Source organism: Temnothorax longispinosus, chromosome 1 (assembly GCF_030848805.1).
Source record: "Temnothorax longispinosus isolate EJ_2023e chromosome 1, Tlon_JGU_v1, whole genome shotgun sequence".
NCBI classification, from domain to species: domain Eukaryota; kingdom Metazoa; phylum Arthropoda; class Insecta; order Hymenoptera; family Formicidae; genus Temnothorax; species Temnothorax longispinosus.
Window position 1 is genome coordinate 2678039 of NC_092358.1, and position 27986 is coordinate 2706024.

Below are 27986 nucleotides of genomic sequence, written 5' to 3' on the forward strand. Positions count from 1 at the left end.
TTGTTATTATTTCTTGATACATTTACTAAAGTTAAAAATAAATTCTTTCACTCAATTTTTTAAGAATTATTTTTATTTTTTTAGATAAAACTTGATTTATTATTTTTTTTTATCAAATAGAATTAGTCTTACAAACTTTTAGAACAATTAATTAAAGACGATAACAGTAATATAAATAACCCAATTCGCCATTGCATTTGTTTGGTCATTATTAAAAGTACATAGAATGTTAATGCAAATTTTAACATTCCTTAGCTGCAATTTTGAGAATCCTCTGAATAAAATTCTTGGAAGTATCGTGCAAATAACTGCGGTTCGCCTAAATAAAGCGCACTTGTACATGCAGTGCTTTATTACAGGCAATGAACCGTTGCTTAATTATTAGTAATGATGAATGCGACCGTTAGGGTCATCTGTCGATGCTTTGGTAGAATAAAGCATTGCATTTTGTATAAGTGGCATGTTTTCCAAAGTGGCAAAGTAGGAAATTACATACATTATGTTAATATATATCACATACATTTTATAAATAGGAGATTTTTCATCTTTGGAAACTTTATTTTAAAAAAAATTTAATATTATTTAATTTTGACCTTCTAAAACTTCTCTCTCATTTTCAATAAGAAGAAAGTTGAAAAAAGTTATAAAAAGTATTTTATATAATATTTTCTTCTTATTGAAGCTGCAAAAAAAATTTCAGAAGATGAAAATTAAATAATATTAAAGTTTTCTTCTTCTTGCCCCGAATTTAAGATAACGCTTTGCTACACGTATATGTTTCTTCAGACCACATCTCATAACGTGTATAAAGAAGAGAGATATAAATTGGAAAAGAAACGAGAGACAGAGTGTACGGCTCATTATTGTGTCATGTATTTCCTTTCACATCGAGTGCACTGTTACCGATATCGCTTTTACAACTTTTCATACAAAAGAATGATTCGATGATGAGCGCTGTCGCAAAAATTCGCCGCGTGCCCCCGCGAGTTCCACTCTCGGAGGCTGCATGACTACTCTCGACAGCGAAACTCTCGAGACCGCGTGCGTATCTGGACCTCTTCTATCGATCGTAATCTCGCACGCGCGTCAATTATTCCGATTACCTCCTTATCAGTACACTTAATATCTCAGATATAGATCTTTCAGCGTGATCCACCTTGTTTTCCCTCCTTCGTGTGAATATCATACAAAAGACTAAGACTATATATATATATGCAAATGTCTCTTATAATTATATCTCGTTATCATGTACGAACGTAATTGTTAATGTAATGCGCGGCGGTACTTCCCGTGTGTGCTATCTTAATCGTTAAGTTAATTTACAAAATTCGAGCCTATCGATACCTAATCGACGAACACAGAGACGACGGTGGATCGCGTCCTTCCGCTAAAAAAATCGCGGATCGTAAAGTTCCAATAGAAAGAATCTCTACGTTCGTATATATAAAAAAAAAGAGATAAAGAAAGCAATTCCAATCGCTCTTTACTCGACACAGGTGCAACGTAAATCTATAATAATTAGAGTAAATCGTATTGCAGCTCGATGCACGCCGTTGCTCTCGAGTAGCATCGATCCGGCGTCTCCCTCGATAAACGTTTTCTACATTACTACTACTGAATAATCGTTTTCTTTCTTTCCTCGCGTTTTTAACCGCCGTCTCTTCTGATCCTCGCGGATCCTCTCAGACACATAACACACGTCACGCACACGTCCTCACAGGGGGCACGCACCTCTGCCATTCGCGCAACACGTTCCAGCCGATGATGGTGCATGTACACCCGCTAAATTAAAATCTCACTTGGAAGGGAATACCTCGAATATATCATGTTGCGAAACCGTTTGCACGTTTTACAATCCCCTTTTTTTAGGAAACGCGTTAAGAGGAAGGATCAAGTGGGTCCAATTTCAAAGATAATTCGAAAGATAATTTGACTCTTCAAGGATAACGCGAATCGCGATAACTAATTGATTAATCTTAACGTTATACATATCTTCTATCTTCTCCACATTGTACTTATTACAAAAATTATATTGCAATTAGAAAGATAGATCACATACGCAAATAAATGTTTAATCGCAAATAAATGACTTAATCGTGATTAAGTCAAAATTACGTTTTATTTTAATTATCTTTCAGAGAATTTATATTTCGTCGGCGATTTACAATTCGAGATGTTTCCCTATTAATCAAAATGTGATAACGATGGAAATACAGGAATAAGGATCACCCTACGCTATTCACATCTTTAAAATTTTATATAAATAAATTATATATATATATATATATATATATATATATATATATATATAGTCACATGAACAAATAACTGTATTATTTCCTTTATATGTTTCTATTATATTTTCTCACTGATCTTTGATGTAAGAGAAGCCTTATAATTAATCAAATTTTTTTACTTTAAAGATATAATATTACGGTGTCTCTTGGACGACTGTTTTAGCAATAATGAATTAGGCCACGTACATATATTAATTAATACGTACATTTTTTTCTGTTTTAAAAAAGAGATTTGATTGCAACGAATTGAAAAGAACCATCAAGCAGGTTGTGCGAATATCGCAGAGTGATCAAAAGTCAAATTTATTCATTACCCTTCCTCTCGCATCTGTATAGGCCTCGCTTTTTAATCTTTAACGCAATCTTGCACGCATGCGACACCGGTGGGAACTTCACAGTATCAAGTTTAATTAAATTACCGCTTTGCAAATAGCCGAGCGTATTATCCGCGTATCGAACCTCAGTCGCACTGGTGAATAACCCAGCGCCACCCTTCCTGGCCGCGACAGGGGTGGTCCGATGGACCCCGCGAGACGTTTCGTCTTGCGTCAAAGGCGGACCGTCGCCTCCTACTCCGGATGAGCAGTTTCCTCCTGTCCTGTTCGTCTCGCGAACGTAGAAAATTTTAAATGTAAAAATAGAGTTACATTTGCAGCCGACGACGACGGTCGGCGCAAAGGAGTGGAGAGTTCGTCCCCGGGCGAGATTCTCTGAGAGAGAAGTCGCGCGTGGACCAGGAAGAGTCGGCGCCGTTCACCCGATTTATCAAAAAGGAATTGTGTTACCATGCTAGTTAACGGCGATTAATATGCGTCTCGAGTGTGCGTATTCGAGTACCTTATTTCCGAGTAGCTACCACTCTTTCTCTCCTCGAATGCGAATTGTAAAGTTAATTCGACGGGAACATTAGTTCCGTTACTATTACAGACGATAAAAGAATATTATTCTTGGCTACGCTATACAATTGTGGAAATATCGTTCAAGATTCGGTATTCCGCATCGTGTCGTTCCGCTTGAAACCGCGCCGCGAATTCATGAAGGAACATAATTTCCAATTAAGGAACAGTCACGAAATTATTGCCCATAAATTACCTTTCTTTTTTTCTAAAGACATGTACAGTTGTTTATTACGTAAGACACTTGTAAAAAATAAGATAAAAAAATAAAATTAATGATGTGACGGGAGTTCATTATGGAATAAATTAAATTCTTAAGCTTGGAGCTTCAGCGATTGGACTAAAAACTCGTGTATTAGGATAGAAAATACATTTTAATTCCTATTACAAAAAAGAATTGTTTTAATTCCATAAAACAAAAGGATTGGAAAACAGAAGATATGGAAAAAAAATGTAAGATTTCTCTAATTTAAAGAAAAAGCTTCGAAATTTCAGATCGATTGTTCGGTCTCTCTTGACTCGTCTCTTCTCTTAGGGCTACTTTGTGCATTCTGAACCGGAGACGAGTACGAATCTCCTTTGCGCGTCATTCAGTGTCTCTCATTAATACAAATTTAATTCTAGTCTTAATCGATTAACTTTTCGCTGATCTATAGTTAAGAAGTACGTCGGTTGAATCTCGCGTCTCACCGAGAGGTCTCTGGCGGAATGGTCTCTCTCGCTAATCTCTACGTCAAGACTGAAACGATCGCACGAGAATCGCGGTGGTCGGTAGACGGAGGAGAAAGGTTTCGAAATACCGATCCGACCCGAACGAAATTCTCGTGAAGAACTCGGGATGGTATGTCGATATGGATCGCGCGCGAAGAATTGTCAAGTGCTATCAGCAGGGCTCTTGTTTCGTCGCCTCTTCTCACAGTCGCATCTTGTCGATTAGGCGTTCGAAGATTACGGATTAACCCGTGAGAGACAAACGACGAAACTACGACTGATCGCAGGTCGTCGGACATACCGTCCGCGTGACGTGTATCGTAACGCTATAATACAATAAACGTGGCGCAATGAAATAAAATACTAAGCGTGGAAGGTACGCGCGTCTGCAGTAGCAGTCGGAGACGACAATTGCCCGACTCGCAACACTTTTAAGTTACTGATCGATCAAATCGACGCTTTAATGTTATCTGCTGTAAATAAGAGGAAGCCGTGATTAATGAGTCGCGTGAATAAACGTGCTGTAAATGTACAGCAAAGACGATAAAAAATCTTCCAAAATGATTATTATTAATTAATATAATATATGATATAATAATTATATCACATTATTAATAATTATTCATAAATTCTGTGTATTTGGTTCATTTTTATTCACACGACTCTTTCTCGTTTCGCAGTCATTTGCGTCGCTACTGTTCGTGAGTCTAATGTCTAACTGAAGGAGAGTTACAGAATAATATTACGACGGGTATTAATAATTAAGAATGGAACGAAACGTCGCGTGACCCTGCGGAGAACGCACGTATAACAACAGGTATATTGTTGAGAGGGAGCACGAAACAAGTATTGTCACACCATTCATCGATACAAATAGTAACAGCGATAGGCGATAGTGTAACAATGTATATATATATTTTTATATATTTATAAATACAGGCGGCGAGTGTCCCCCCTATCTTTTTAGAGGCTCTCTATCAACTACAACATAACTGAAGCGAGTTATTCATGCGATAACGACTAAAAACTAACGTGTCTATTTGTCGTGTAATAAGGCGGAACACATTCATCCAGCGTGTTTAACATTAAAATGAGTCCTCCAATGTGAATCACGCAATAACGTCGAAGTCAGATTCCTTGAAAATTCAGAATTCTCTTCCTGCTAGTCTTGAGTGTAAATTATTTTACAAAAGAGATAAAAGATTCTTTAAAATAAGAAAAATAAAATTATATTAAATAAGTACAAGTACAAAAAAAGCTTTGTCAATGATTCAACTTTTATACTAGTTGCCAAATTCGTTTCTCTAATCTTTCTGCCCTTGTAAAATTTGGCGGAAAATCGTAATTTAACAATTTCGCATACAATTAAAATGATTACAATTTTAATAGTAATTTTTGAAATCAGACGCGTTACTTCATGTCTCTCATTTCGGAGGGTCTCCGATTGGAAAAATGGAATGAGACGGATTCCTGCGTAGAAGGAAAGAAAAAAAGGAAATAATGGGGACGCGGTGCGAATCGTAATTAACCTGATTGTCTTCTGCCTCCTGCAAAAGGTCGGCGTTATGGCTTGGCAGCGCACGTGCTGAAGCTTAAACTTGACTAGAACTAAACGAACGTGCGGAGGAATAAAACATATAATTCTATTTTTCTTCCTCTCTCTCCCTCTTTCTCTCTTATCGCTTAATCTACAATTTTACTTTTTTCACTTTTATATCGACCTCACCAATTTTTCGCCTTTTCGCCTTTTCTCGCAGGGCCGGGCGGTATTTCGAACACGCGCTAATTAGCGAACACGCATCAAGTCACGATCTGCATTTTACATTCTGAATCATATTCTCATGTCGAATCGTCATCTCTATGCTTCGTTTCCGAAATATATCTTTCAAATATTTTGGGTTTAGAAAAGAATAGTTTGCCCAGCCCGTTCGGTATTCGATTTAATCACGAATATAATTCTCGTGTCATCACGCGTGAAAAAAAGCACATCGCATATATGTGTATATCGTATACGTATTAGAAATTTTCTATCAAATATGAAAAGCAAAAAAATAGAAAAGAGAACGACCGCCTCTCTACAGTGATATTACGATTCACAGGGAAATTTAAACGTTGTGCAAACGAGGTATGTGCTTTAGTCGCGTATATCCAAACTGAATAAGACTATCAGTCTTTTTTCCTTTTAGAAGAGAAATCAGCGCACGCGTTATACGCGTAATATATCGTAATAATAACGGATATATTGTTGAAGAACATATAAATATACGCAACGCGCTTACAATCGCTAATGACAGGTCGTAAAACAGCGGATGTCTCGCGTCGTTGCGAAGAAGACGCTTTCTTCCGAAGGTCTTTCCGAAGTAAACAAAGATAATTGCATTTTTTAGCTCATCTTCATTTTCGCTCGCTTCGAAACGGAATGTCCTGCAAACGCCAGGGAATCTCGGAGAAGTTTTCGCGATCGGTTCACGAATTGTGCGAATAATCATAATGAGCTCTCTCGTCACTTAGCTTTAATTGAAAGATTCGCAGGAGTGAAGCGGTTCGGAGTTATAGCCCGCGTCTCATATATTTGTTCAGAAAAATGAATTCATACCTATACAAGTTATATCCGTCCGTTCCTGTGTCAGTCCTTCGCTGTACAGCCGTATGGAGGATACCGACAAAAACACCCCTATCTGCTCAACATCGGATTTCGATATCAAACTTTTTGTCACACTGTAGATACATTACTAGCTCTGGCTGAATCGTTAGATTACCGATAAAAATAAGCTTCTGTAACGGTTTTGTGACAACGTCACGCACTGCACTTTGCGGTTCTCACGAACAACGTCGGAAATCCACGTGATGATACCACGACGAGTCGATTTCTAGTTAATCTCCAGTCAATGCTCCTCTTCCACACTTAACTTATAGTCAGCACATGTAAAATTTGCGGATATATTATGTACAAATAGTCTCTAGATCCGCGTTGTACATCCGCTTGTCTAGACGACGATGATGACGATAATGGATGAGGATGATACCGATGATTTTTTTATCGATGTTTATTCATCTTTGGTTGGGGCAATGTACGTTTGTTCGAACGTTTGTGGATCCTTGGACACCTGTCACGGAACTTTCTCACGCACATGTCCGCCCAAACAATATTTAGAACAGTCTAGTCTCGCTCTTGCCAGTTTTCAAGCATTATGACGCCGTTTCCTCGTCGGCCAAATTGTGAAGATCCGAGTAATTCACGATGGCACGATGCAGAAACTCATATTGCGCCTGCAACACGCACAATGACAAACATTACACAAAATACAATTAAAATATGATATAAAATACAATAAATAACAAAATATATGATAATTCTTAAATTTGCAATTAATTATTTCATCATAAATAGTTGAGCTTTGTTGAAAAAAAGTAATGATAAAGAATAAAAAATATATATATAATATTTAAATATTTAAATTGCTACTGTTATTGTAGAAACTGTAATTGTTTGTTACTTTATATATTTTAATTGTGTTGCAATATATCAAGAGTATTGCCTAATTTTTAAATAAAATATCCAATTTTTAGTCAAAATTCATAGAAAATATCCAATTCTTTGTTACGACACAATCGATATGAAGAAAGTTATGAAAATACTTACAAAGGTGCTGATCATGCCGTGTCGCTGAGAACGCAATTTCTTCGTCGTTGTGAAAATATCCACGCGCTTCTCAGTGCGCAGCTGCTGGACCAGTATGCTAAGTGCCACGAACATGGAACTCCGATCTGATCCGTAGCTGCAGTGCACGGCCAGTGAGCCGCTCGTCTCGGTGTCGTTCGTCAGCGTCTGGTCCACCAGTTCTATGAGACCGCGCGTCACCTCAGGTACTTCACCCTCCACCGTCGGCCAGCCGTGATACTGATACTGCTTCACGACCCCGCTCTCGTCAGTCTTCGTGTTCAAAATGCAAAACTCGCGACGCGTGTAATATGGACAACTCTCGCTGTGGATGTAACGGACCCTTATATGATCGTAGTCGGTCTCATCATCAGGCCAGTACCGTGGACATTTCCGCGGGCCTTCGTTCAACTGAAAGAGATATTATTTATTTTATACACGATTATATATAATATTTATTCTGATATCGAATATCTTTTCTATAAAAAGTACGCATGCTTCGCTCTTATCAAAATCGGGGACTCTGACACTTCTTTCACCCGATTATAGAATGTCATGTATCTTGTGTCATTATAAAGTAATCTCAGGAATATTGTTATATGTTTGTAAGAAATTAACATTTACTTATTACTTAAGATACTATTGTGTTGATTAAATTTTATTGGAATATTTTTTATATATATAAAGCAATGTATAAACAAGTTTTCAATAAAAAATATATCGTCAATTAATTCCCTAAAACTTTGCTGTATGAATTTGCATACCATGTATATTATGTTAACGCAATATTCATACATGTATCACTTCTTGCAAAAATTAGGACAAATTCAACAAAACCAATATCTTCATTAAGTGTAATAAAAAAATTTAGAAAAAAATATGTATACTTACGTCCGACAACATAACTATCGTAGTGATGCATTGTTCCGAGATCATTCGCCAGAAATCCGTTATGGTGGTCTCCAGTGGATCTTGGGTAATGACAAACGACTCGGAATTATCATAGCCTTCGATGAACGATGCGTTTATGTATGTTGAATGTTCCCTTCCCGGAACTGGGGTGAGTATCACGCGATTTCTATCATATGGTATCACCATTTCGCTTCGATTCTTCGATCTATTTTCATCTCCACCGCCAACAGAGAAAGATTTCCGATCTTCCAACACGGAACTGATTTTCTATTAACAAAAATTATACGTATAACATAAATATGAGAGAGAAATGTTCGTTTCTCAATGAAACTGTTGGGGAAATATAAAAGTGTTGTAACGTGTTCATCGAATAAACTATATATATGTATGGTCTATTCACTCTATTCTACTTTATTGGATATTGGTTATTCAAAATGTATGATCGCTTTTTCACAAGTGATTCGTTAACCCGTTCAGTACACAAGTAGAACACGCCGAAAAAAAGATTTACAAAATAAAAGCGAGACAAACTGGTACAGCAAACAATTCTGATATGAACGATATTTGTAAGAATAATTTTGGCACATATAACAATTTAATTTGCAGATCTCAAATAAAGACAAAATTAAGTTGATAGAAAAAGTGAAAACTATTTGTGGCATTCAATTTTGGCCTGTAACTTACATCATACTCCTCCTCCATCCTGCACTTCTCCTTCCCGTTGTCCCGCTGTCTCAGTTTGGCGACCGTGGTCTTGAGCTGCGCTGCCGGGATCTCCGTGTCGCCGTACTGCGCCATCTCCATAAGCGCGCGATAGATGAAGATGTATTGCTTAAGTGATTGCACGAGGAAGTTGCGCTGATGCCGCAGGTCGCACACAGTATTGAAGATGGATACCTGGCCTTCCTCGGCCAGCTGCTGCAGCAGGGAATCTAATGCCACGAGCGTGCCGGTGCGGCCCACACCGGCGCTGCAGTGCACTAGGATCGGCCCCTTTTCGAGCGAGTACGCCTCGTTGACGCGCTTGATGAAGCGTAGAATCGCGTGCGGATGCTCAGGGGCGACAAAGTCCTTCCACACGAGGAAGTGATACTGTACGATCGCGCGGGCGTCGCGCTCGCCCAGCCGCGTCATCTTCAACTCGCGCACCACGTAGTCCGAGTAGGCGCGCTCTTTAACGTGCTCCACCGTGATGTCGCCGAAGTTTTTGGTCTCGCGCTTGTCCGGCCAGTACTTGGCGCACTTGGTCTTCGAATACTCCTCAAGATTCGTCAGCATGAGGATCAGCTCGAGATGCTGCTCCCAGATCATGCGCCAATAGTCACACACAGTGTTCTCCATCGGGCCCTGGGCGCAGATGAACTTCTTGCGTTCCTTGTAGCCCAGCACGAAGTTGGCATTGATGTAATCAGAGCCGCAGATACCGTCCATCTGCGCCAAGCGTACCCTTGTCTGATCGTAACACTTGATGTCCGGATAACGATTCTTGTAGAGATTCTCCTGCGCTTCGGACGCGCGCGTTGTTCTGTCCGTGAATCGGTCGGGTAGCAGTTCAAATTCGTGTTGGAAACCATAATCTGAGTCCCGATGGCGTTCCAAGTACGCCTGCAACAACTCGCCCTTGGGTATGGGCGGCATGTCCGGTGGACTCGCTGCCACGAGTTGATGCCTACCTCTCAGGCTTCTACAAAGATGTCTAGAAAAAGGACATCCATTGAGATACTAATACGACTAATTGATATTATTTAATAGAAATTGTGTAATTATACAGAAAAAAACTCATTATATACTTTAAGTTTTTATATGCATTCTATTATGTTTCTGTGATAACAGCTTTTAATTTTAAAAAAGTCTTTTAAGAATAGGGCTGTTAAAACAAAAAGCTTTTATTATTTAAAATAATGTAAAATATACTATATTATTAAAATAATTTACGTAATAGAATATTCGTATAAAAATCTATTTAAGAGATAAAATCGCGTTTTTCTAGAACTCACCTAAAACTATTGCGCAGCGTTATGACTTCCTCCCTCTCTTGGGCACGCTTTGTAAATCTATACAACACGCAGAGCGCAATAAACAGAATTGTGAGGGTTAAAATGAGGGCGATGAAGAGCTGTATTATCATTTCTCTGACAGTAGTCGCCTCCGCGGCCGTTACGCTGAGAGGATCCACTCCGCCGTAAAGGGGATTAAAGTAACTACTATAAGCCGGTAGAAGCTGATCCTTTTCATGATCGAATACTGCAAAAAATCAACCATCATCCAATGCGCTACCAAACTTGAAGTTTCAGCAAATCCACTGACACTCGTACATACCGATAACTTCGATGAAACCAGTATAATTCGACGTTTCATCGAGAAAACCATCGTAAGGCGATAACATGCTAAGTTCTCCGGATCCGTCTACGGATGCCTTTTGCAGCGGCGTGTCTTCTCTCTTCCGTCTCTCCGCTTTTTCCGTGGCATTAATAATCATAGGCACAGCCGTGGTTGTATCAATTTTCGTGGTGTCAATAACGGTCGTCGTTGATGTGGTAGAGGAGCTGGTAGTCGTGCTGCTACCACTGTTATTCACAGTTGTCGCCGATGTCGATGTAGTTATCGTTGTGCTGGTAACGGTACTGCTTATGTTACTCGAGGTTGAAGTGGTAGTCGACGGGATTTCCGGAACAAAGTGTAACAACGGTGGTGCCGGTTTGGGTCGCAGACCGACGCATTTGTCGCACATAGCACCGCCATTAGACGACTCGCCGTCGCCGAGGAAGATATCAGTTAACAACTGATCGCTGTCGAATGTCTCGGCGACGTAGGCACCGCCGGTAGGCGAGCTGTGCACGTATTGATAAGAGTACACTGCGATCTCCTCAGGTGGTGGCAGATCGCTGACCGTCTTGTGCGGCGGTAGTTTCACCAGGTAGATGCGGTAGCAGCAGATTGGGCCGTTCCGCTCGGAGATGCGCGGTAGATAGAGCTTGAACAACTGCCTACCTTGGCTCTCGATCTTCCGCCAGCTGCGCATGTTCATATTGTCGCGATCCGGAATCGCGACTGGCGTCGTACAGTTTCCTACGGCGTCCTTGCCAGGAGTGCGAGACCTTGTCACTCCGTGCACCCGAACCTTCAAGCATTTATTTTTAGCACGGAAATTGATATTATTGTACGATAATTTAAAGTTAGAGATTATTCTAATTAAATAAAATAACTTAGAAAATATTATTCTGATAAAAATAATAGGAAAAATGATTTAACCTTGAATAATTAGCTATATACCGTATAATTCGTATTGGGAGGTATCTTATTGTAATGCGTGCTGTTCCTCTGATAGACGCTCCAGCTGGGCGGTTCGAAACTGTGGATGTCCAGACGTCCCATGTCGTTCTTGAATCTTGCCACGCCGTTCAATTGTATATTGTAGCGCTGAATAATGCCGTTTGGTTTCTCCGGGGGTTTCCACGTGATGGACATGAAACTGTAGCTGCTTATATTGTCGTAGCGACAAATAACGACGAGATTCTTCGGAGGACTGGCCACTGTAACAACAATAAATACACTTGAATATTTACCGATATTCGCCGAACGTGAAATACATTTTTTCTGACACGGTACGCGCCGACATACCTCCATCCAAGGTGGTGCCATTTACTTCGGTACTCCAATTGCCGCATTGCTTCGTGTATTCGCTGCAAGCGGCTATCTTGAATTTGTACGTGGTCGCCGGATCGAGTTCCACGAATGCGTACACGATGAACGGCTGGGCGGGATACACCGCTTCTCTTTTCTGATCGCCGTGAGTGGCCATCAGATTATAATAGTGCACGTGTTCCTTCAAATCTGGCGGCGGCACGGTCCAGCCTATCGTGATCGAATTCTCCGTCACGCCGTTCACGGAGACTTTCGGCACAAATACTGGATCTGTAATAAATTTTTCAAGCTATATTCAATAAAACAATATAAAATTAAGTTTTAAGCAGTTATAAGCGTATGGCTTTTCCTTGCTACGGAGATCAAACGTTGAGTTATAAAGATAATTATTTAATGTCTACATATGCTCACAGTTATTCCACAATTATTTTTTTAATTACAATTTATAGATTATTAAATTAGACTGTATGATTCTTTTTAACTATTAAATAGGAGAAATTTGTCACGTCTTTCTCAGAAATACCTTTTTCAAGCGTAGTAATCCATCGTGGATCTAATTGCATGTGTGACGTGCCCAGCGCGTTGATGGCGCTGATGCCGATTTGGTACGCGGTGCCGCTCTCAAATCCCTTGAGAACGTAACTTGAATTACCGCCGCCGATCTGCTCGGCGTAATACTGACGCTGATCTGTGCCCTTCTTCATATGCTGGATAAAGTACTTCGTGATCGGCTCGTTACCGTCGTTGACAGTCCAATTTAGAAATATACTGCCGGCCCCGACCGCCTTCATGAAATCTATGCTGACTTTCGGCACATCGGTGACGAACAAGTGCGTCAATGCGCTCACCACCCCGTTGTAGTCGTTCGCCTGACACACATACGTGCCGTTGTCTTTGCGCGCCAGACTCTTGAATTCCAGAATCAAGACGGCATAGGTCTCGTTTATCTGCGCGACGGCAGTGAGATCTTTCAAGTGTTCGCTGCTCTCTGAATCATTCCCTTTTAACCAAGTAAATTGGGATAATGGATAACCGTGTATGTGGCACGTCAAGTTGGCAGCTTCTGATACTTTCGCTCTTACGTTCCCGCCGGACGCTATCTTGCCGGGTTCTGAAAAAAAAAATTAACGAGATAACATTTTTAACGAAAGATCTTTCGACTTCTAAATTGATTCTCGAATCTTTTATCGCGCGACAATATGAGAGAGTATTATCCACAAAATCCAAAATACGCATATTCGTAAGCGTGGCGCGCTCGCACGCGCGTAAGGAAGATAAGGCATTTAAATTAGCTCGTTACGCGCACCTATCACTCTGATATGAATGTTTTTCTCGAGGGATTCGCCGTCGACAGTCTGCGCGGAGCACTTGTAGTCGCCCGTGTCGTTTCTGCTGGCCTTCTTTATGTCGAGCCGTCCGCCGTATTCGAAATCCTTGATGGTGGTGAGATTCCGGCCGTCGGTGCTCCACCAGACCTGACCCGGCACGTTGAGCTTGCATAACAGCGACGGCGTGCTGCCCGCCTCTATACCCTCGATATCCTGTGACGATCGAATCTCCAGCGACGCGGTCCGCTCGGGTTTCGGCGGTTCTGCCGCTGCTTTCGGCTTATCTATACCTGCCGCAAGCGAAACATTCTCGTTATCAATTCACGTAGATGCAAACAAGAGTTTGAAATAAAGCTCGAGAACGTAATTTTGGATACGAAATCGATCTTCGGCATAATTCGGCGAGAACTCGCGCAACGCTATATCGAATTCGGTTACACAGAACTAGCCCCTTTAATTCTGAATATGCTATTCTTGCGCGATCAATGAAATCAAATTAAGGCATAGCTCGACCGTTCGGCGACCGTTCATTTTCGATGAATAGGAAGATGGATGAGAGAACGCGTGTTCTCTCGATTGACGAATCCCCGTCGTTTCTATTCCGTCGAATCTCTCCGTCCACGTGTGTGGCCTTATCATGTCCGCAGTTTCGTTATCTATTTTTTTCGCACCGTTCGAAGATTAATGATGTAAATATTTTTTATTTACTTTGAAGTGTCGCGCTACCAATATTCTCTCAAGAATACTCACGTTGTAAAACCACATATACATACATACGCGCGCGCGCATCTCTCTCTCTCCCTCTCTCTCTCGACGGTCCCAATCTAAGATTCCTCGTATAGCAGCAAAACGGAGAAAAACATCGTAAGTGGCGGATTCACTTCTCGTACATCTCGCTGAATTATTTCCACAATGTGTCATATCCAATGCCAACGACCGCCCCCGCTTTACACACACACACACACACATGCAGGCACGCGTATGTACACACCATCTAAGATCCATGCAAACACGCGTTACATACACACTTCTGCCTACAGACATTCACGTATCCGCAGATACGTACACATGATTTTAGTACATGATAATACATATACATATGTACAAATACATGATACACACACGATCGATGGTAAACGATAACGCGACCATATGCATACAGTGCGATAAGGCGCATTCGAGGAATAGGACGACCCTCCTTGTCAAAAATATAATCGAATGGCGTGCGTCTTTTCGTCCAGCTTGCGAAGTTTCGAAGTTATCGTCTTGATTATGCATCAAGATCAAGATCGAGATCTTGCCAAGGTGAGGTTTGTATCTAAAATTAAGTGAAATCGGGCCGATACGAATCTTGTAATTAAATAAAGAAGATGCCATCTTCGGTCAGGCTAGATCTTGGTACGCTAATAATAATATTTAATATAATTTAATAATAGGCTAATAATATTATTGAATAATTATAAAGTATTATTTATAATTTATAATTAAAGCTTAATAACATTACTTAATAATTATTAATTATTATTTATAACTTCTAATTAAAGCTTAATAAATTATTTAATAATTATTAAATATTATTGGGCTACCAAGTTCTAGCCTGATCAAAGATGGCATCTTTTTTGTTATCTAAAATTACCAGATTAAAATTCTTCAGATTATCCATTTCTATAGCCTAATTGCCCTAATTCATCGAGAGCTCTCAGCGAGTAATAAATGCTCAAAAGCAGCCGGAGTGTTTTTTAAGGACAGATCGTCTCTCTCGCGAGGAATATTGTCATAAAACAGTGGACGCCTATTACCACACAGCCTGTATAAATACATACATTTCTCTAAACCAGTTCAATGCCATTGTCCGACTCGCGACTCGAGTACATCTATGCGAGCAGTTATTTTCATCCGTGAGCTACAAAGTTGGATTCTCGCGAAGTTGGCACGTAAACTCATCTCTTTCTTCTTTTATCTCTCTCTCTTCCTTCCTCGACAACCACCTGGTACGTCGCTAACGCCGGGGATGTATGTACCACATCACCGAGTGGACGATTATAATTTCGAGCGGCTTAATTGTCAATGCCACGCGAGAAACGGGCCGCGGGTGGTCCGCGGCCGAACCGGCGCAGCTGCGACGATCGCAGGGATCGCGACACCGAGTGGATTGGGCGTTCGCGTTAACTGGAATCGACACCGGAATTAGGTCTTTCGACGAAATGAGATAGGTCTCATCCGTTTAGTCACAGGCGAGTTATCTCGTTGGGTGGAACAATGGCACCAGTCACGCTTTCCTCGTTTCAAGAAACGAGGGAAATCCGCGCGACGGACACTCGAACGGAGCTCCAGCTTTACGGCTCTCCTATGGGAGAGATGTAAGATCAATTCCGAACCCTTCGGATCTCTAAAGCCGGGAATTTGAAGTACGCCTGAGTCCCCAAAGTCCGGAATTTTAATCCGCCTCGGAATTTTAATCCTCCTCCTTAAATCTCAAAAATAAAACGAATAAATAAATAAATAAAATAGCAAAAGATAAAAAGAATGCTGTTACTAAACGTTACTTTTATTCTCGCTTTTGTTATACAATGCTTAATCGTAATTTCGATAATCCGAAAGATACTTTTATGGAAATGCCCAGTGAATTCCTTTACCGCATTCTGTACAGGAGAAACGCCAGGCTCGTAAAACCTCCGGATCTTGTACTACTCCGAGAGTTCCAACCGCGCGTTCGATCGATCGCGCGGCGCGCAATTTTCCACGTGCTCCTTCCCGGCTTTCGACGCGAAATCTCGTCTCTCCTCTCGGGGGCAATATTACGATATATATAAAAAAAAAAAAATACTCCAAGAAGAGACTCCGTAGAAGACCTCGGCGCCGATCCGTCATCGAAATTTAACCCCGAACGTTATCATCTCGCATTTCCACCTCCTCCTATATTAAAAAAAAATCAATCTAAAGAGATCGCATCGTTCGCTGATTTCTTATGGATTTCTTGCGGCGCTCCTCGCGAACGAGAGATCGCTTGGCAAGCTTCGTTTCCCCAGCTTCTCCCTCGCGCATTTTCACTCTCGACGTGGAACGGAGCCGTCAGCCGGAGTCGAAGTAGCGTAAACTGAAAACGGAACCATGGACGGCTCGCGGAGGCGCGTCCCGGCGCGCCTCGTCGCGCCTTCCCCTCCCCGCCCTATCCTTTCACCCGGAAGGAGAACGAGCGTGAGTGTGTGTGTGTATGCGAATGTATGAATGTGTGAATGTGCCGCGGATCGACTCACCGGACTCGTCGACGCCGGCCGCGCCGAGCACGAGGAGGCAGAAGAGCAGCGGCGCCAGCGACGTAACACCGCCGCTCCAGGATAACATGGCGGTCGTGACAGCCGGGTGTCGGGTGGACGGACGGACGGACGGGCGGCGCGGGGCGCGGGTGTTGCGCGTCGGCGACCGCACTCACCGCACTCGCCGACGCTCGGTCGGGCCTTTCGCCGCTGCTGTCCCGGGTCCCGGGTGGTAGCGCGGGCCTCCGTGCGCCCCTCCTCCCGTCGCTACCCCACCTAAACACGCGCTTCCTACGTCCGCGCGGCGTCGGCGTCGTCCTCGCCCCTCTCGGCGTGGCGTCGACCACCCCTCGTGTCCACGGGGGGCCCCCGGGGTTCCCGCGATGCCGCCCTCACAAGCCCTCCATGGGGGAAACACGTCCGACGTTCGCGGGACGTTGCCGTCGGCCAGGAGTCCCCCGGTGTGTGTGTGCGCGCGCGCTCCGCTCGCTTCCCGTTCACGGCGTTCACTCGATCATTACGACACGCGCGCACGAGGAGGCTCACGAGTGTCGTCGCGGCTCGCTGCGCGATGCGATGCGATGCGATGCAGCGCGTCGTGGGATCGGCGGGCTGCGAGATTCTCGCCGCACTAAGTACGCGCTCGCACACGGACGGCCGACGGCACTTCGTGGAACGCTAACTGACGACCGGACGAGACGAGCCAGACGAACGCTCGCTCTCGCGCGGCGACGACGGCGGCGGCGGCGGCGGCGACGGCGATGATTCTCCTCCTCACCTCGTAACGATGCGCCGGAGAGACTGAATACTGAATCGCTGGAATCGCATCATGCGCAAGCCGTCGCGCGCCGCCCTTGGCCGGGGACGCGCGACGGAGCGGAGTCGGCAGGGATTTCTCTCTCGGCGCAAGATTGTATTGGTGGCGGCCTCTCGCCGGCGCCGGGCGAAACTGTTAGCCGACGTCGGTACTTGGCGTCGGTAGGTAAGAAAGTTTCCTACCTAAAATATATATGTTGGCGTATTTAATTTATTAATTATACAAGAACTTTGTTCTTTTTTTATTTATTATTCTTTGCGAGTTGTAAACTGTTTAAAGTGTTATGTGAATTGATAATTTTTCCCTTCGCGTGGTCGTTCAATTGGCAATATAAATATTATATAATTTGAGATTCACATATTATTATAATAAAATCTATATGCGTCTTATTTTACTTTTACTACTGAGTACTGCGTTTGCTTTTTTTTATTTTTACATTTGCATTTTACAGTGAACATTGGAATGCAGCTAAAGTTTACGTGGACTTTGTGCGCGAACACCTGCGAGCAGCCAATCAGCAGACGACGACAAAGTGCGCTTTTGGAGTTGACCACGCAGGGATTGTCTATTGTTTGCGATAGAGGGGGGAGGGGAGTTTAGTTGTCATAACCTATAATGGTGACCGAGAGTGAATGATTCTGTGCTGCTCCGTTTCTCGTTTTCCTTCTCGCGGATAGACTTGTCGCGGCAGAGTCAGCTGACATGGCCGAGTTGTTGCTAGATCCGAATATCCGAGGCTGGGTATTCCTGCCGATAGTAGTGATCACGTTTCTGGTCGGTATAATACGCCACTATGTCTCGATATTGCTCGCCTCGCAGAAGAAGGTCGAACTTCATCAGGTGCAAGATAGGTAAATACCTGTACACACGTCGATTAACTTGGATTAAGTTTCCCGCGTGAGGCTGAATATTAATTACGACATTTAATACCTTACAGCCAAGTCATGATACGCTCCAGACTGCTCCGGGAGAACGGGCAGTATATACCGAAAGTAGGTTTCATGACCAGGAGACATTTCTTTAACAACGAGGAGACTGGGTATTTTAAGACTCAGAAGCGTCCCCCTGTCTCCCAAAATCCTATGACCGATCCAAATATGATGACTGAAATGCTCAAGGGAAATGTGACCAATGTCCTGCCTATGGTACTGATCGGTGGTTGGATCAACTGGATGTTCTCTGGATTTGTGACAAGTACGTAGCGTGATATTATTGAATATTTCTTGTATATTTATTAAGTATGATTCTTGTAACTAGATCTTTACCCAGATTCTTTTTCAAGATTGCTTATAATTTAATTTAATGTAAATGTTTTGATTGTAGCTAAAGTGCCATTTCCACTAACACTACGTTTCAAGCCGATGTTACAACGGGGCATAGAATTAGTTACGCTGGACGCTGCGTGGGTTTCTTCGGCCTCGTGGTATTTTCTCAATGTATTTGGACTGAGGTCCATTTACACACTCGTACTTGGCGAGAATAACGCTGCAGATACCACGAGACTGGTGCAGGATCAAGTATCGGGAGCCGCGATGTCGATGCCCCCTGATCCGAAAGCAGCCTTCAAGTCTGAATGGGAAGCATTGGAGATCTGTGAACATAATTGGGCGCTACAGGGAGTAGACGTTGTTGAGCTTTTGGGTATCCAATCGAAGGCGGACTTAGCAGATAGTATATATCATCAAGGAAAAGCAAATTGATATTTAGTAATTAAATTATTTACCGTACAAATTCCCCCAAAAATATCTAATTTATTTATACGTTAAATAGCAATTTGCAGCATTTATCTGTCTGAGCTATATTATAAAGAATGTTTTTTTTTTAATAAATAAAATGATAAAATATGATAATAGTGTATTTTAATTTTAACAAGCGATAACAATAACAATCTTAAATATAAAATTAATAAGAATAATATATTACTTTATTCTAGAAAATTACAAGTTCTCCTGAATATACAAATCTATCTTAAAATGGTTTAATTACTATTAATTATGATCACTTATTTACTTATTAAATCCTTTGTGTTAAATGGACTTTTGACACTCCATTGTGGAGTACAAGTCAGTGCGACGATGTTCCCCGCACGGCATATTTTTCCTGACTTTTTCCAGTAGGGCGAGATCAATTTCTGCTATAGCTATACCAGTTTTCTCTGCACATTGCGCTATGACGGCGCCCCAAGGATCTACAATCTGAAAATGAATGGATTCCGATTTTAATATCGTGAGAAATCTTTTAATCTCGCCAAGAAGATAAATACATATATGGATTAATTTACCATGGCATGACCCCAGCTCACTCTCTTCTTGTTGTGCGCGCCGGTTTGCGCCGCGGCTATGACATAACACTGATTTTCTATAGCTCGCGCACGCAGCATCACCTCCCAGTGCGCGGCGCCCGTCTGATATGTAAACGCCGACGGATACGTGAGAATCTGCGCTCCCATGTTCCGCAGAGTTAGCGACAGTTCGGGAAATCGCATGTCGTAACACTATGTTTATTGTTAAGTTGTTGCTACGTATTTGTAATTTATATAAAGAAAATCAGGGTTTGTTCTGGTTACGAAGGATACGATGCTAAGCGCGAGCTTGCCAATCGGTGTGGGCACAGGTGGCACAATTTCAGTCCCTTTGAGCACATAGTCCGATTCCATCAGACGTACTCCGGTATCCTTGTTATCCATGTCGAATAAGTGTATCTTTCTGTACGTGGCTACCAATTGCCCTTCGTTATTTATCAATATATGTGTATTGTAAATCTTTTCCACATCACCTGACTGAAATGATAAGCGTCTTTATATGTATCGCTAAAGAAATAATTATTCCATCTTATGTAAAAGTAATTAAAGTATTCACAGCTTCGTGGACTCCGCCTAAGGATAACCAGATGTCATTTTTCTCAGCGATCTCTTTATAAGACGCAACTGTCTGTCCAGTCAACGGTTCAGCCATAGCGACGATGTCCTTCTTATTATCCGCCAAAAAGTCGCAAGCTTCGGGAAAGAATGCTATCTGCAAAATATTATAAGATGAATGCGAACAATATTATAGAAATTAGAAGAGAGCAGTGTTATTTCAATGTAAGATATACAGTACTATTGGTTGCCGAGAATGCCAAGTGTATGTACATACCGTGGCTGATTTGCGTTTGGCCTCGGCCGCTAGCTCGGCCACAACCTCCAGATTTTTCACCTTATCAGCTATCGATCTCATTTGACATACCGCAATCAGTGGATGTGCCATTGTACCGGTGTAACGTTTCACCGGTTGCACGCTGAAACACAACAACTTTGTTAGTTTATAAATGCGACAACGGATATGTTTTCGACATAATGAAAGGAGTAGCTCTCTCTTTCAAAGTATTTATCTTTCCAAATCCGCTTGAAAAGTACAGAATCCATATAATGGTTAGTTGTGAACCATACGTAAAAAAATTAAGCGGGCCTCCTGATAACAATACGTTTCTTTTTTCATTGCATAATTTTGTTATGCTAGACTAATTTCTTACCTGTAACATTTCACAGGGAATGACTGGGCGATAATGGACCACGCACGTCTCATTCTTATCGCATTGTTGACACCGTTCACTGTGTGCTGAATTAGCTATATACTTTATCAACGTATACCTATTGGAGTATCAGTGGGGTGACGTCGCTCAGTGATGCTGTCATACTGTCTTTGACACTGTAGCGTGTAAGAGTTTTATTTTTTTACCTTAATTACTTTTTCTTTCTTCTAGCATTTATATTTATTTCGCTTTAAAGAATTGCAACCCGGATTTGCGATGTCACTACTCGTACGTACAGCTCACAACTGACACAACTAACCATTTTATAGATCCTGTATGTCAGTGTATGTATGTACTTCTCTCGAACGGATATTTGGGAAGATAGACACTTTGACAGTTTTGTGACTTGATTTATTACGGAAAACGTAACGATCGCCAGGCGTGTATAGGCTTTCAACAACGCTTACGTAAATGTTATCTTGTGGATACTGCGAAAGATACATGAGACGTATGTATGTTTTATTGACGCAAGAGATATAACCTCTCTTTGGATTTTCTTAATGTAGTGCGGTTGTTATTGTTGCTTCTATAAATTTGCAAATTTTACGCAACATTGAGTTATTTAACGTTTAATTTTGTGCGAGTGCAGATAGTTATGTCATTATAATAACTTTAAAATGTATAAGTTGTGTCCCCCAAAATTGTCAAATTAATGTAACTACAATTTGAAGTTCAACTGGCAATTTACTTATTAAAACAATCGTTTTTGATTAACTTTTATCTGAGAAAAATTGTCCTCTGAAAAAGGAAAATAACTCAGAAAATAATAGTCTATGATTATTATATATTTTCTATATATATACGTATATTATATTCTAATGTTAATGATTAGGGTTATCAAGAAATGGAGGATACAATATTTAAGCAGTAACGAGGAACATAAGTGGAGAATATAACAGATCTATATAGATTAATTAAGCTCCAGTCAGAATGGCAGCCATTCGACATACTTTACAAAGGGAAGTATTCACCCTGAGCGACGAGAAGCTCCTCAGCGTATGCTATGTTAGCAAAGCTTACAAGAAGAAAAAGATGAGTTTTTTGTGCCTGGCTACAACGACAGACACGCCAGGATCACTTATATTGTACCAAGTGAAGAAGAATGACAAAAATGTTTATAAGAAGAAACAATCGTGGCCTCTGAGCGATATACAAATTATAGATGGTGTGAAAAATGATTCTATGGACATAGAGATGCATATTGACAAAGTTTACAAATGGACATCCACCACGGCACAGGAAAGGCGAACGTTTATCAGTAATTTTTATACATATTCGTGTAGCCTAGCTCAAAGGCCAGAATTCAAAAATATTCCCAAAGAGTGGCTGATTGATCCAACCGCTTTGAAGGAAAGTGACAGTATCACATTTACGCCTGGTATGTCTTTGTGTTCAATTATGTTTAATGAGTGTATAATTGTAATTGCTAATATATTTTTCATTTATGTTTGCAAACAATAATTTTTTTATGATTAATACTTCTACTTAATAGTGTAACAATTTTTAGATCTTCTGGCATCACCTATCAGTTCGGATTACCAACCTATCACTGAAAAAGAAGCTGCTGATTTAAAGCAAATGATGGAAAATTGTGAATACGCTGTTTCCAACGCTGAGCTTTTTATGGAAACTCTCTCAAAAGATCTATCTATTCTTGACGGGGTAAAGCAATAATATTTAATTTTTCTTATGAAAAGTATAATAGATGTTGTAAGTAATACGCAAGTTAATATCGCGAAATACATATTTTATTCTATTCTCACTTAGGAAAATGTACATTCGGTCTTAGCATCAGAGCAAAGAGTAACGCAACTGATGAACAGTATAGACGCGGCAATAATCGAAGCCTCTATTGTAGAAGCGCGATTAGCGGCGTACGATGAAGCGTTAGGAAGAATAAGAGAAGTTATGGCTCGAGTTGGGCAGAAAAATCAGGCTATACATACGGCGAATAACAATGCGAGACTTTTGTTGGATAAGCTAAATCTAGTGATTGTAAGTAAATAAGAGTGATACAAATGATTAAATTAACTTTCTTGTTACAATTACAAAATGACCTGATATCTGGTAGAAAATATGAATCTAATTGTTCCTATAATCATATGTTTGTAAATTGTTTTCTTATAAAGTCATTATGTTTTTACCTAAAGGGCTATCTATACTACAAATAAATAATAAATGTCATTACATTATATGATAAATAACTTGATATTTAAGAAATATATATAAGGTATTTTTACAATAAATTTATAGAAGCCTGTACCAAGATATATGACTTTTTAATCAGAATCGCATTTTCTATCAAATCCCATATTGGTGTTATTTGAGGATAAATTGTATAATTTTCTTTCAAGTCGCAATTAGATATTTCTGCAACGCACCAACGTACCTTGAACGAAGCTGAGCTTCCAGGCGAGAGAGAAGAACTTGGCCTTGCTGGTGCGGCGCTTTTAAAAGCTATCACAGCACCTCTTCCACCGGGCTTAGATAAGCTGAGTGCTGTCACCGAACAGAAAAGGCGTTTGGACAAACTCAAAGCAAAGTTCTCAGTCATTGTTGCTAGACACTTAAACAATCTTTTTATACACTTGGTAAGTTCACAATTATTTTCAATATTGTCTCTTTTTCTTAATAATATAACATGATTATATGTATAATTAAAAGAAGAATATTGTTTTTAATTTTCTAATCAAATTGTAGGGTAACGATATTGGAGACACATCGAATTCCATGACAGATCTAATATTACCGACTCATCAAGGAGTTCATAATGAGCTTGTACCATATACCGAATTAATGCAACTGCTAAGAGCATTAGACAATAAAGCTTTTGTACAGTTAACTAAAGTATATACTGATACCATGAGCAAATTGTACAAGAGAGATCTGAAACGCTTTTTCGAAGAGGCTAAGAATAAGCTCATCAGCAAACGTGTGCAAGGTAGAGCAATAGATTTTCTGCAGTAGAATTCCAATTAATAAATAAACAATAAATAAAACAATAAGCATTTAAAAGTCTCAATTTAGACTACAATTGTATTCTGCTCATCTTCATTGGCGCTCTACTGCGTAGCTCTATATCATTTTCACAAATTTATATATATTAATAAGGAGGTATGTTTTTTAAGCAAATACATCAAGGTCTAGCGCTCAGAAGGGTGAAGATTTGCTCAATCCGGCGCCTATCTGTTTGCTGAGTGGCGAAGTATGGACCCCGATGGACGAAGGAAATCTTTTAGACTCTGTACTCGATTGCGTACTTTCGCAGATGCAGCCAGTATGTCTCGCCGAACAAGGCTTCTGTGTCTCATTTCTTCAATTGGACTCCGTTCTCTCGCCTTCCAAAGTAAGTATATCGGTAAAATTTTATTCCAATTTGTATGTCTATGAACGTCTGTTGCTTTGTGCAGAGTAGCGAGATGGAGGAAGTGGAGAACGTAAGTAACGGCGCAGCAAGTCCCGGATCAGTGACTTCGACGGCAAGCAAAAGACTGGAGCGTCAGGTGAACGAGGACGTGCGCGCGACTATGGCCGCGATATTCCCGTCATTGGAAACCGAGTTGAACAACTTTATCGGATTCCTGGACAAAATCGACAGCTTGTGAGTTGGGGGTTTTGAAAAAATTACTTCTGCATGTAAAATTATCTGGAGTTTTTATCAAGCGGCTTTCAAATCATTAATACATATAATTTCTCTAATCCTTACTTTTATTATATACTTAATATATATACTGTATAAGTGTAATTGTATATTTGCAGTTGGTGCATGTATGTATTAGTGCGTTTATCACAACACGTCATGTCTGCTCAAGATACCGGATCGTTTCTATCGATGACATTCGCATCCGCTCTGATCCACGTGAAACGAGCGTTCGATAAATTCGTGCAAGCACAGCTGCAGTCCATATTATGCGACACGAAAGTCAATCGTCGACACAAATGTGGTATATTGCCATATATAGAGAACTTCGGGCCATTTGCGAGAACCGCAGAGAAAATTTTCCGCAATTCTGACAGGAAGGTTGATCTTGAAAAGTGGTACACAAAGCTTGTAAGCACTATGTTTGAGGCTATTGTTATTCACAGTCGAGAACACCACAAAACGCCACAAGAAGTTATAAAAATGGGTAATTGGAAAAAATTCAATATTTAATAAAATTGTCTAATTTTAATTACTAATAATTATAATAATATTTGTCACACTTTATAGAGAATTTTCATCATCTCTATGATCTCCTTTCGCAACTAAAAATCTCGGTTTTGGATCACGAGCGAAAGGAAGCCAAGCAAAAATATCAGGATGCACTTCGTGCTTATGTTACGCAGTATTTTGGACGACCTCTTGAGAAACTTAATGTAAATTGCCATTTAAAAATACTTTTATGATTGCATAAGAATATGTTGAATTGAAGAACGTTTATTTTTTAGCTTTTCTTCGAAGGCGTACAAGCCAAAGTAGGGGCTGGTGTGAAAGAATCTGAAGTCAGTTACCAGATGGCCTTCAGTAAGCAAGAGTTGCGACGCGTAGTGAAGGAATATCCGGCAAGGGAAGTTAAGAAAGGTCTGGAGAACTTGTATCGAAAAGTTGAGAAGCATCTATGCGAAGAAGAGAATTTGTTACAAGTAAGTAGAACGTGGGAGAGATGTGTTTCACATTTCCCACGATTTTTGACGATAATTGCAATATAATCCCATGTGAAAAAACATGAAAATTACTTTCTTATCTATTATAATTGTTTCATTTATTTCTAATATTTTTAGGTTGTTTGGCGCGAGATGCAAAATGAATTTATCGCGCAATATAGAAACATTGAAGAACTAATCCAACGCTGTTATCCAGATAGCAATGTGACACTTGAGTTTACCATACAGGATATTTTAGAATTTTTCTCAGAAATAGCACGATCTCATTAAATTAAAATGCAATTTTCTTTTCATTATTATTTCATTTGACTTAATGTTAATATGATTATTATAACAAGTTTATATATATATGTATTTATATATAGAGTTGTAATATATAGGTAGATAAGTAATATATGTCTTTGAGTGATATACAAGGGCTATTAAAAAAGTTCCTGAACTTTATAATATTTTGGGGTTTACTTACAACTTACAACTTAGTCAGCTTAGTCAGAAGGAGATAGTTGACTAAGTTGTAAGTAAACTCCAAAACAAAGTTCAGGAACTTTTTGAACAGCCGTCGTATATCAGATATTGCAATCTTTTATCATGAAAAATTGAGTAGCACTCAAACATAAAGACTTATTTTAACATTACAGAGTGATAGTCAAGTGGTGAAGATTAATTTAGCTGCAATATATTATTTATATTCAAATATACGCTTTTCAATTATTGAAATTATATCATTTTTTGGTAAGACATGTATTTTCATAGAATAGCTCCTTCAAGATAAACATATTCATAAATATGAACTATTTATTGAGGAGAATACAAGTTATTGCGTGTTATACTTGCATAATAAAGTACATAACATCAACAGCTGTGTGGCCAGATTGCTTCTGTACCTATTTTTATCTAAGATTTTCTATAAATATTTATTTGCTTTCAGCAGGCTCCTCGGGTGGGAAAAAGTTAAAGAAGATAACACCTGACGTTTTTATCTGAAAATAAAGTGCAGAAATTACATATTATGCGCATCCATCTAATTTGCAAAAAATATTAAAAATATATAAAACTTAGAAATATAATGAGGTTCCATTAATATAATATATATCAAGAGATATATAAGAGTAAAATCTTATAATTTGATACATTTAACATTATCTGAGTCTATATAAGTTTGATACGTACATAAGTTATGGTACTGATTAGGACAACAAGGCCAGCGATTAATTGAGCATTGTAAACCTTCTGTCTTGAGTCATAGTGGTCTTTCCACGTCCCACATGGTCCAGGTATGTCATTTATTGTCGCCGGTTTAATATCCAGTGCTTTTGAACTGCTGGAACGAGTGCCTTTAACATCGAAAAATTGCATGTTTAGATGTAAAGTACATTGTCTTATTCTCAGTTTATATACATTTATATGTTATTTTTCGATTTATGCATTTGCGCAAAGACAAACAGTCACAGTTTCAATAATGACAACCAATTCGAATAACAAATTTCTGATAAATTTGGAGTAGTTTATGCCGTAGGCAAAATATCAATGTTAAATATTCAAACGATACAATCCCAAGTCAAAGTTTTGTATCACGAAAAATCAGAAGCAAAGTCTACTAAAAAATTGAAGTAAAAAAATAGATTCTCTGATAAATTACAAGATCTCGTAACACAGTTTTACAAGCATTATCAATCCCTTGTGATTAAAAAATTGTTACTTTGTCGAAATCTAAAAAATTGGCAGAAAACGTTGATCAAAGAATCTGTCATTAAAGATAGACGAAGGATTACATTATTTATTATCGCCGCGAGTTTGCATAGAGTAATTTAGCGGTGTGTGCAGAAACGCAGATATTATGTAAGGTATAGAGCTGATTGAACCGCGCGATAGAACGAACGGTGAGGCAAGGGAAGTCTTACCGCCTCTGACCAAGTTGCGAGCGATCGGCCGCAACACGTGATTAAGCATTTCGCCGGGATTGTCCTGCACTCGATGCAGTCACGAAAAATCCGCGAAATGTGACACAAGACAGGTGAAATGTCGGAAAATCGGAGAGAAACACCCCTGCGAATTTATCGCGCATAGAACATAAGCGTATCCGAGGAGCAGTCGCTTGATAAGAGATCACGTGATCGTGAGAGATCATCCGCCATCTCGTGAGTTTGTGATGGACGGAAATGTACACGTACTGTCGATAATTAATCATGTGATAGAAACAGACAGACAAAACCGAGCCGTCATTGTGTGTGTGTACTACCATATACAT

The 27986-nt window shown here is 40.2% G+C and overlaps 5 protein-coding genes across 5 annotated transcripts; 2 read left to right on the forward strand and 3 right to left on the reverse strand.

Moving 5' to 3' along the window:
- Positions 1-851: 851 nt before the first annotated feature.
- On the reverse strand, positions 852-17683 carry Ptp69d (Protein tyrosine phosphatase 69D). The gene is made up of 11 exons (XM_071772292.1): positions 16708-17683; positions 13429-13740; positions 12646-13233; positions 12099-12392; positions 11751-12010; positions 10797-11598; positions 10475-10721; positions 9162-10173; positions 8457-8744; positions 7548-7976; positions 852-7174 (listed from the first exon to the last, which is right to left on the reverse strand). Exons 1-11 carry the CDS (start codon positions 16793-16795, stop codon positions 7094-7096), a joined length of 4401 nt encoding a protein of 1466 aa, XP_071628393.1. The 5' UTR covers positions 16796-17683; the 3' UTR covers positions 852-7093.
- A 406-nt stretch (positions 17684-18089) lies between these two features.
- Positions 18090-19374, forward strand: Emc3 (ER membrane protein complex subunit 3). Its single transcript, XM_071772464.1, has 3 exons — positions 18090-18375; positions 18462-18718; positions 18848-19374. The coding sequence occupies exons 1-3, from the start codon at positions 18227-18229 to the stop codon at positions 19222-19224; spliced, it is 783 nt and encodes a 260-aa protein (XP_071628565.1). The 5' UTR covers positions 18090-18226; the 3' UTR covers positions 19225-19374.
- Positions 19375-19421: 47 nt separating this feature from the next.
- Nitfhit (NFT-1 protein) lies at positions 19422-21176 on the reverse strand. Its single transcript, XM_071772448.1, has 6 exons — positions 21035-21176; positions 20659-20800; positions 20383-20538; positions 20100-20303; positions 19806-20018; positions 19422-19719 (listed from the first exon to the last, which is right to left on the reverse strand). Exons 1-6 carry the CDS (start codon positions 21085-21087, stop codon positions 19552-19554), a joined length of 936 nt encoding a protein of 311 aa, XP_071628549.1. The 5' UTR covers positions 21088-21176; the 3' UTR covers positions 19422-19551.
- A 224-nt stretch (positions 21177-21400) lies between these two features.
- Positions 21401-26596, forward strand: Sec3 (exocyst complex component Sec3). The gene is made up of 12 exons (XM_071772400.1): positions 21401-21542; positions 21927-22472; positions 22602-22756; positions 22862-23089; positions 23449-23685; positions 23795-24035; positions 24223-24440; positions 24505-24695; positions 24854-25221; positions 25305-25450; positions 25523-25717; positions 25856-26596. Exons 2-12 carry the CDS (start codon positions 22025-22027, stop codon positions 26006-26008), a joined length of 2580 nt encoding a protein of 859 aa, XP_071628501.1. The 5' UTR covers positions 21401-21542; positions 21927-22024; the 3' UTR covers positions 26009-26596.
- On the reverse strand, positions 26516-27836 carry Cox7b (Cytochrome c oxidase subunit 7B). The gene is made up of 3 exons (XM_071772514.1): positions 27640-27836; positions 26909-27072; positions 26516-26718 (listed from the first exon to the last, which is right to left on the reverse strand). Exons 1-3 carry the CDS (start codon positions 27686-27688, stop codon positions 26653-26655), a joined length of 279 nt encoding a protein of 92 aa, XP_071628615.1. The 5' UTR covers positions 27689-27836; the 3' UTR covers positions 26516-26652.
- Between the last annotated feature and the right edge of the window lie 150 nt (positions 27837-27986).

Excerpts from the sequence above, each read along its gene's own strand:
- Ptp69d (XM_071772292.1), bottom strand. The coding sequence starts at position 16,795 with ATGTTATCCTGGAGCGGCGGTGTTACGTCGCTGGCGCCGCTGCTCTTC. Across the intron at positions 12,393-12,645 it reads GATTACTACGCTTGAAAAAG|ATCCAGTATTTGTGCCGAAA; the intron begins GTATTTCTGAGA and ends AATTTATTACAG. Across the intron at positions 10,174-10,474 it reads ACGCTGCGCAATAGTTTTAG|ACATCTTTGTAGAAGCCTGA; the intron begins GTGAGTTCTAGA and ends TCCTTTTTCTAG.
- Emc3 (XM_071772464.1), top strand. The coding sequence starts at position 18,227 with ATGGCCGAGTTGTTGCTAGATCCGAATATCCGAGGCTGGGTATTCCTG. Across the intron at positions 18,376-18,461 it reads CTTCATCAGGTGCAAGATAG|CCAAGTCATGATACGCTCCA; the intron begins GTAAATACCTGT and ends AATACCTTACAG. Across the intron at positions 18,719-18,847 it reads GTTCTCTGGATTTGTGACAA|CTAAAGTGCCATTTCCACTA; the intron begins GTACGTAGCGTG and ends TTTTGATTGTAG.
- Nitfhit (XM_071772448.1), bottom strand. The coding sequence starts at position 21,087 with ATGAGACGTGCGTGGTCCATTATCGCCCAGTCATTCCCTGTGAAATGT. Across the intron at positions 20,539-20,658 it reads CCAAACGCAAATCAGCCACG|ATAGCATTCTTTCCCGAAGC; the intron begins GTATGTACATAC and ends AATATTTTGCAG. Across the intron at positions 20,304-20,382 it reads TAGGCGGAGTCCACGAAGCT|TCAGGTGATGTGGAAAAGAT; the intron begins GTGAATACTTTA and ends TTATCATTTCAG.
- Sec3 (XM_071772400.1), top strand. The coding sequence starts at position 22,025 with ATGGCAGCCATTCGACATACTTTACAAAGGGAAGTATTCACCCTGAGC. Across the intron at positions 22,757-22,861 it reads ATCTATCTATTCTTGACGGG|GAAAATGTACATTCGGTCTT; the intron begins GTAAAGCAATAA and ends ATTCTCACTTAG. Across the intron at positions 25,451-25,522 it reads GACCTCTTGAGAAACTTAAT|CTTTTCTTCGAAGGCGTACA; the intron begins GTAAATTGCCAT and ends TTTATTTTTTAG.
- Cox7b (XM_071772514.1), bottom strand. The coding sequence starts at position 27,688 with ATGCTTAATCACGTGTTGCGGCCGATCGCTCGCAACTTGGTCAGAGGC. Across the intron at positions 27,073-27,639 it reads TCGCAACTTGGTCAGAGGCG|GCACTCGTTCCAGCAGTTCA; the intron begins GTAAGACTTCCC and ends TCGATGTTAAAG. Across the intron at positions 26,719-26,908 it reads TAATCAGTACCATAACTTAT|ATAAAAACGTCAGGTGTTAT; the intron begins GTACGTATCAAA and ends CTTTATTTTCAG.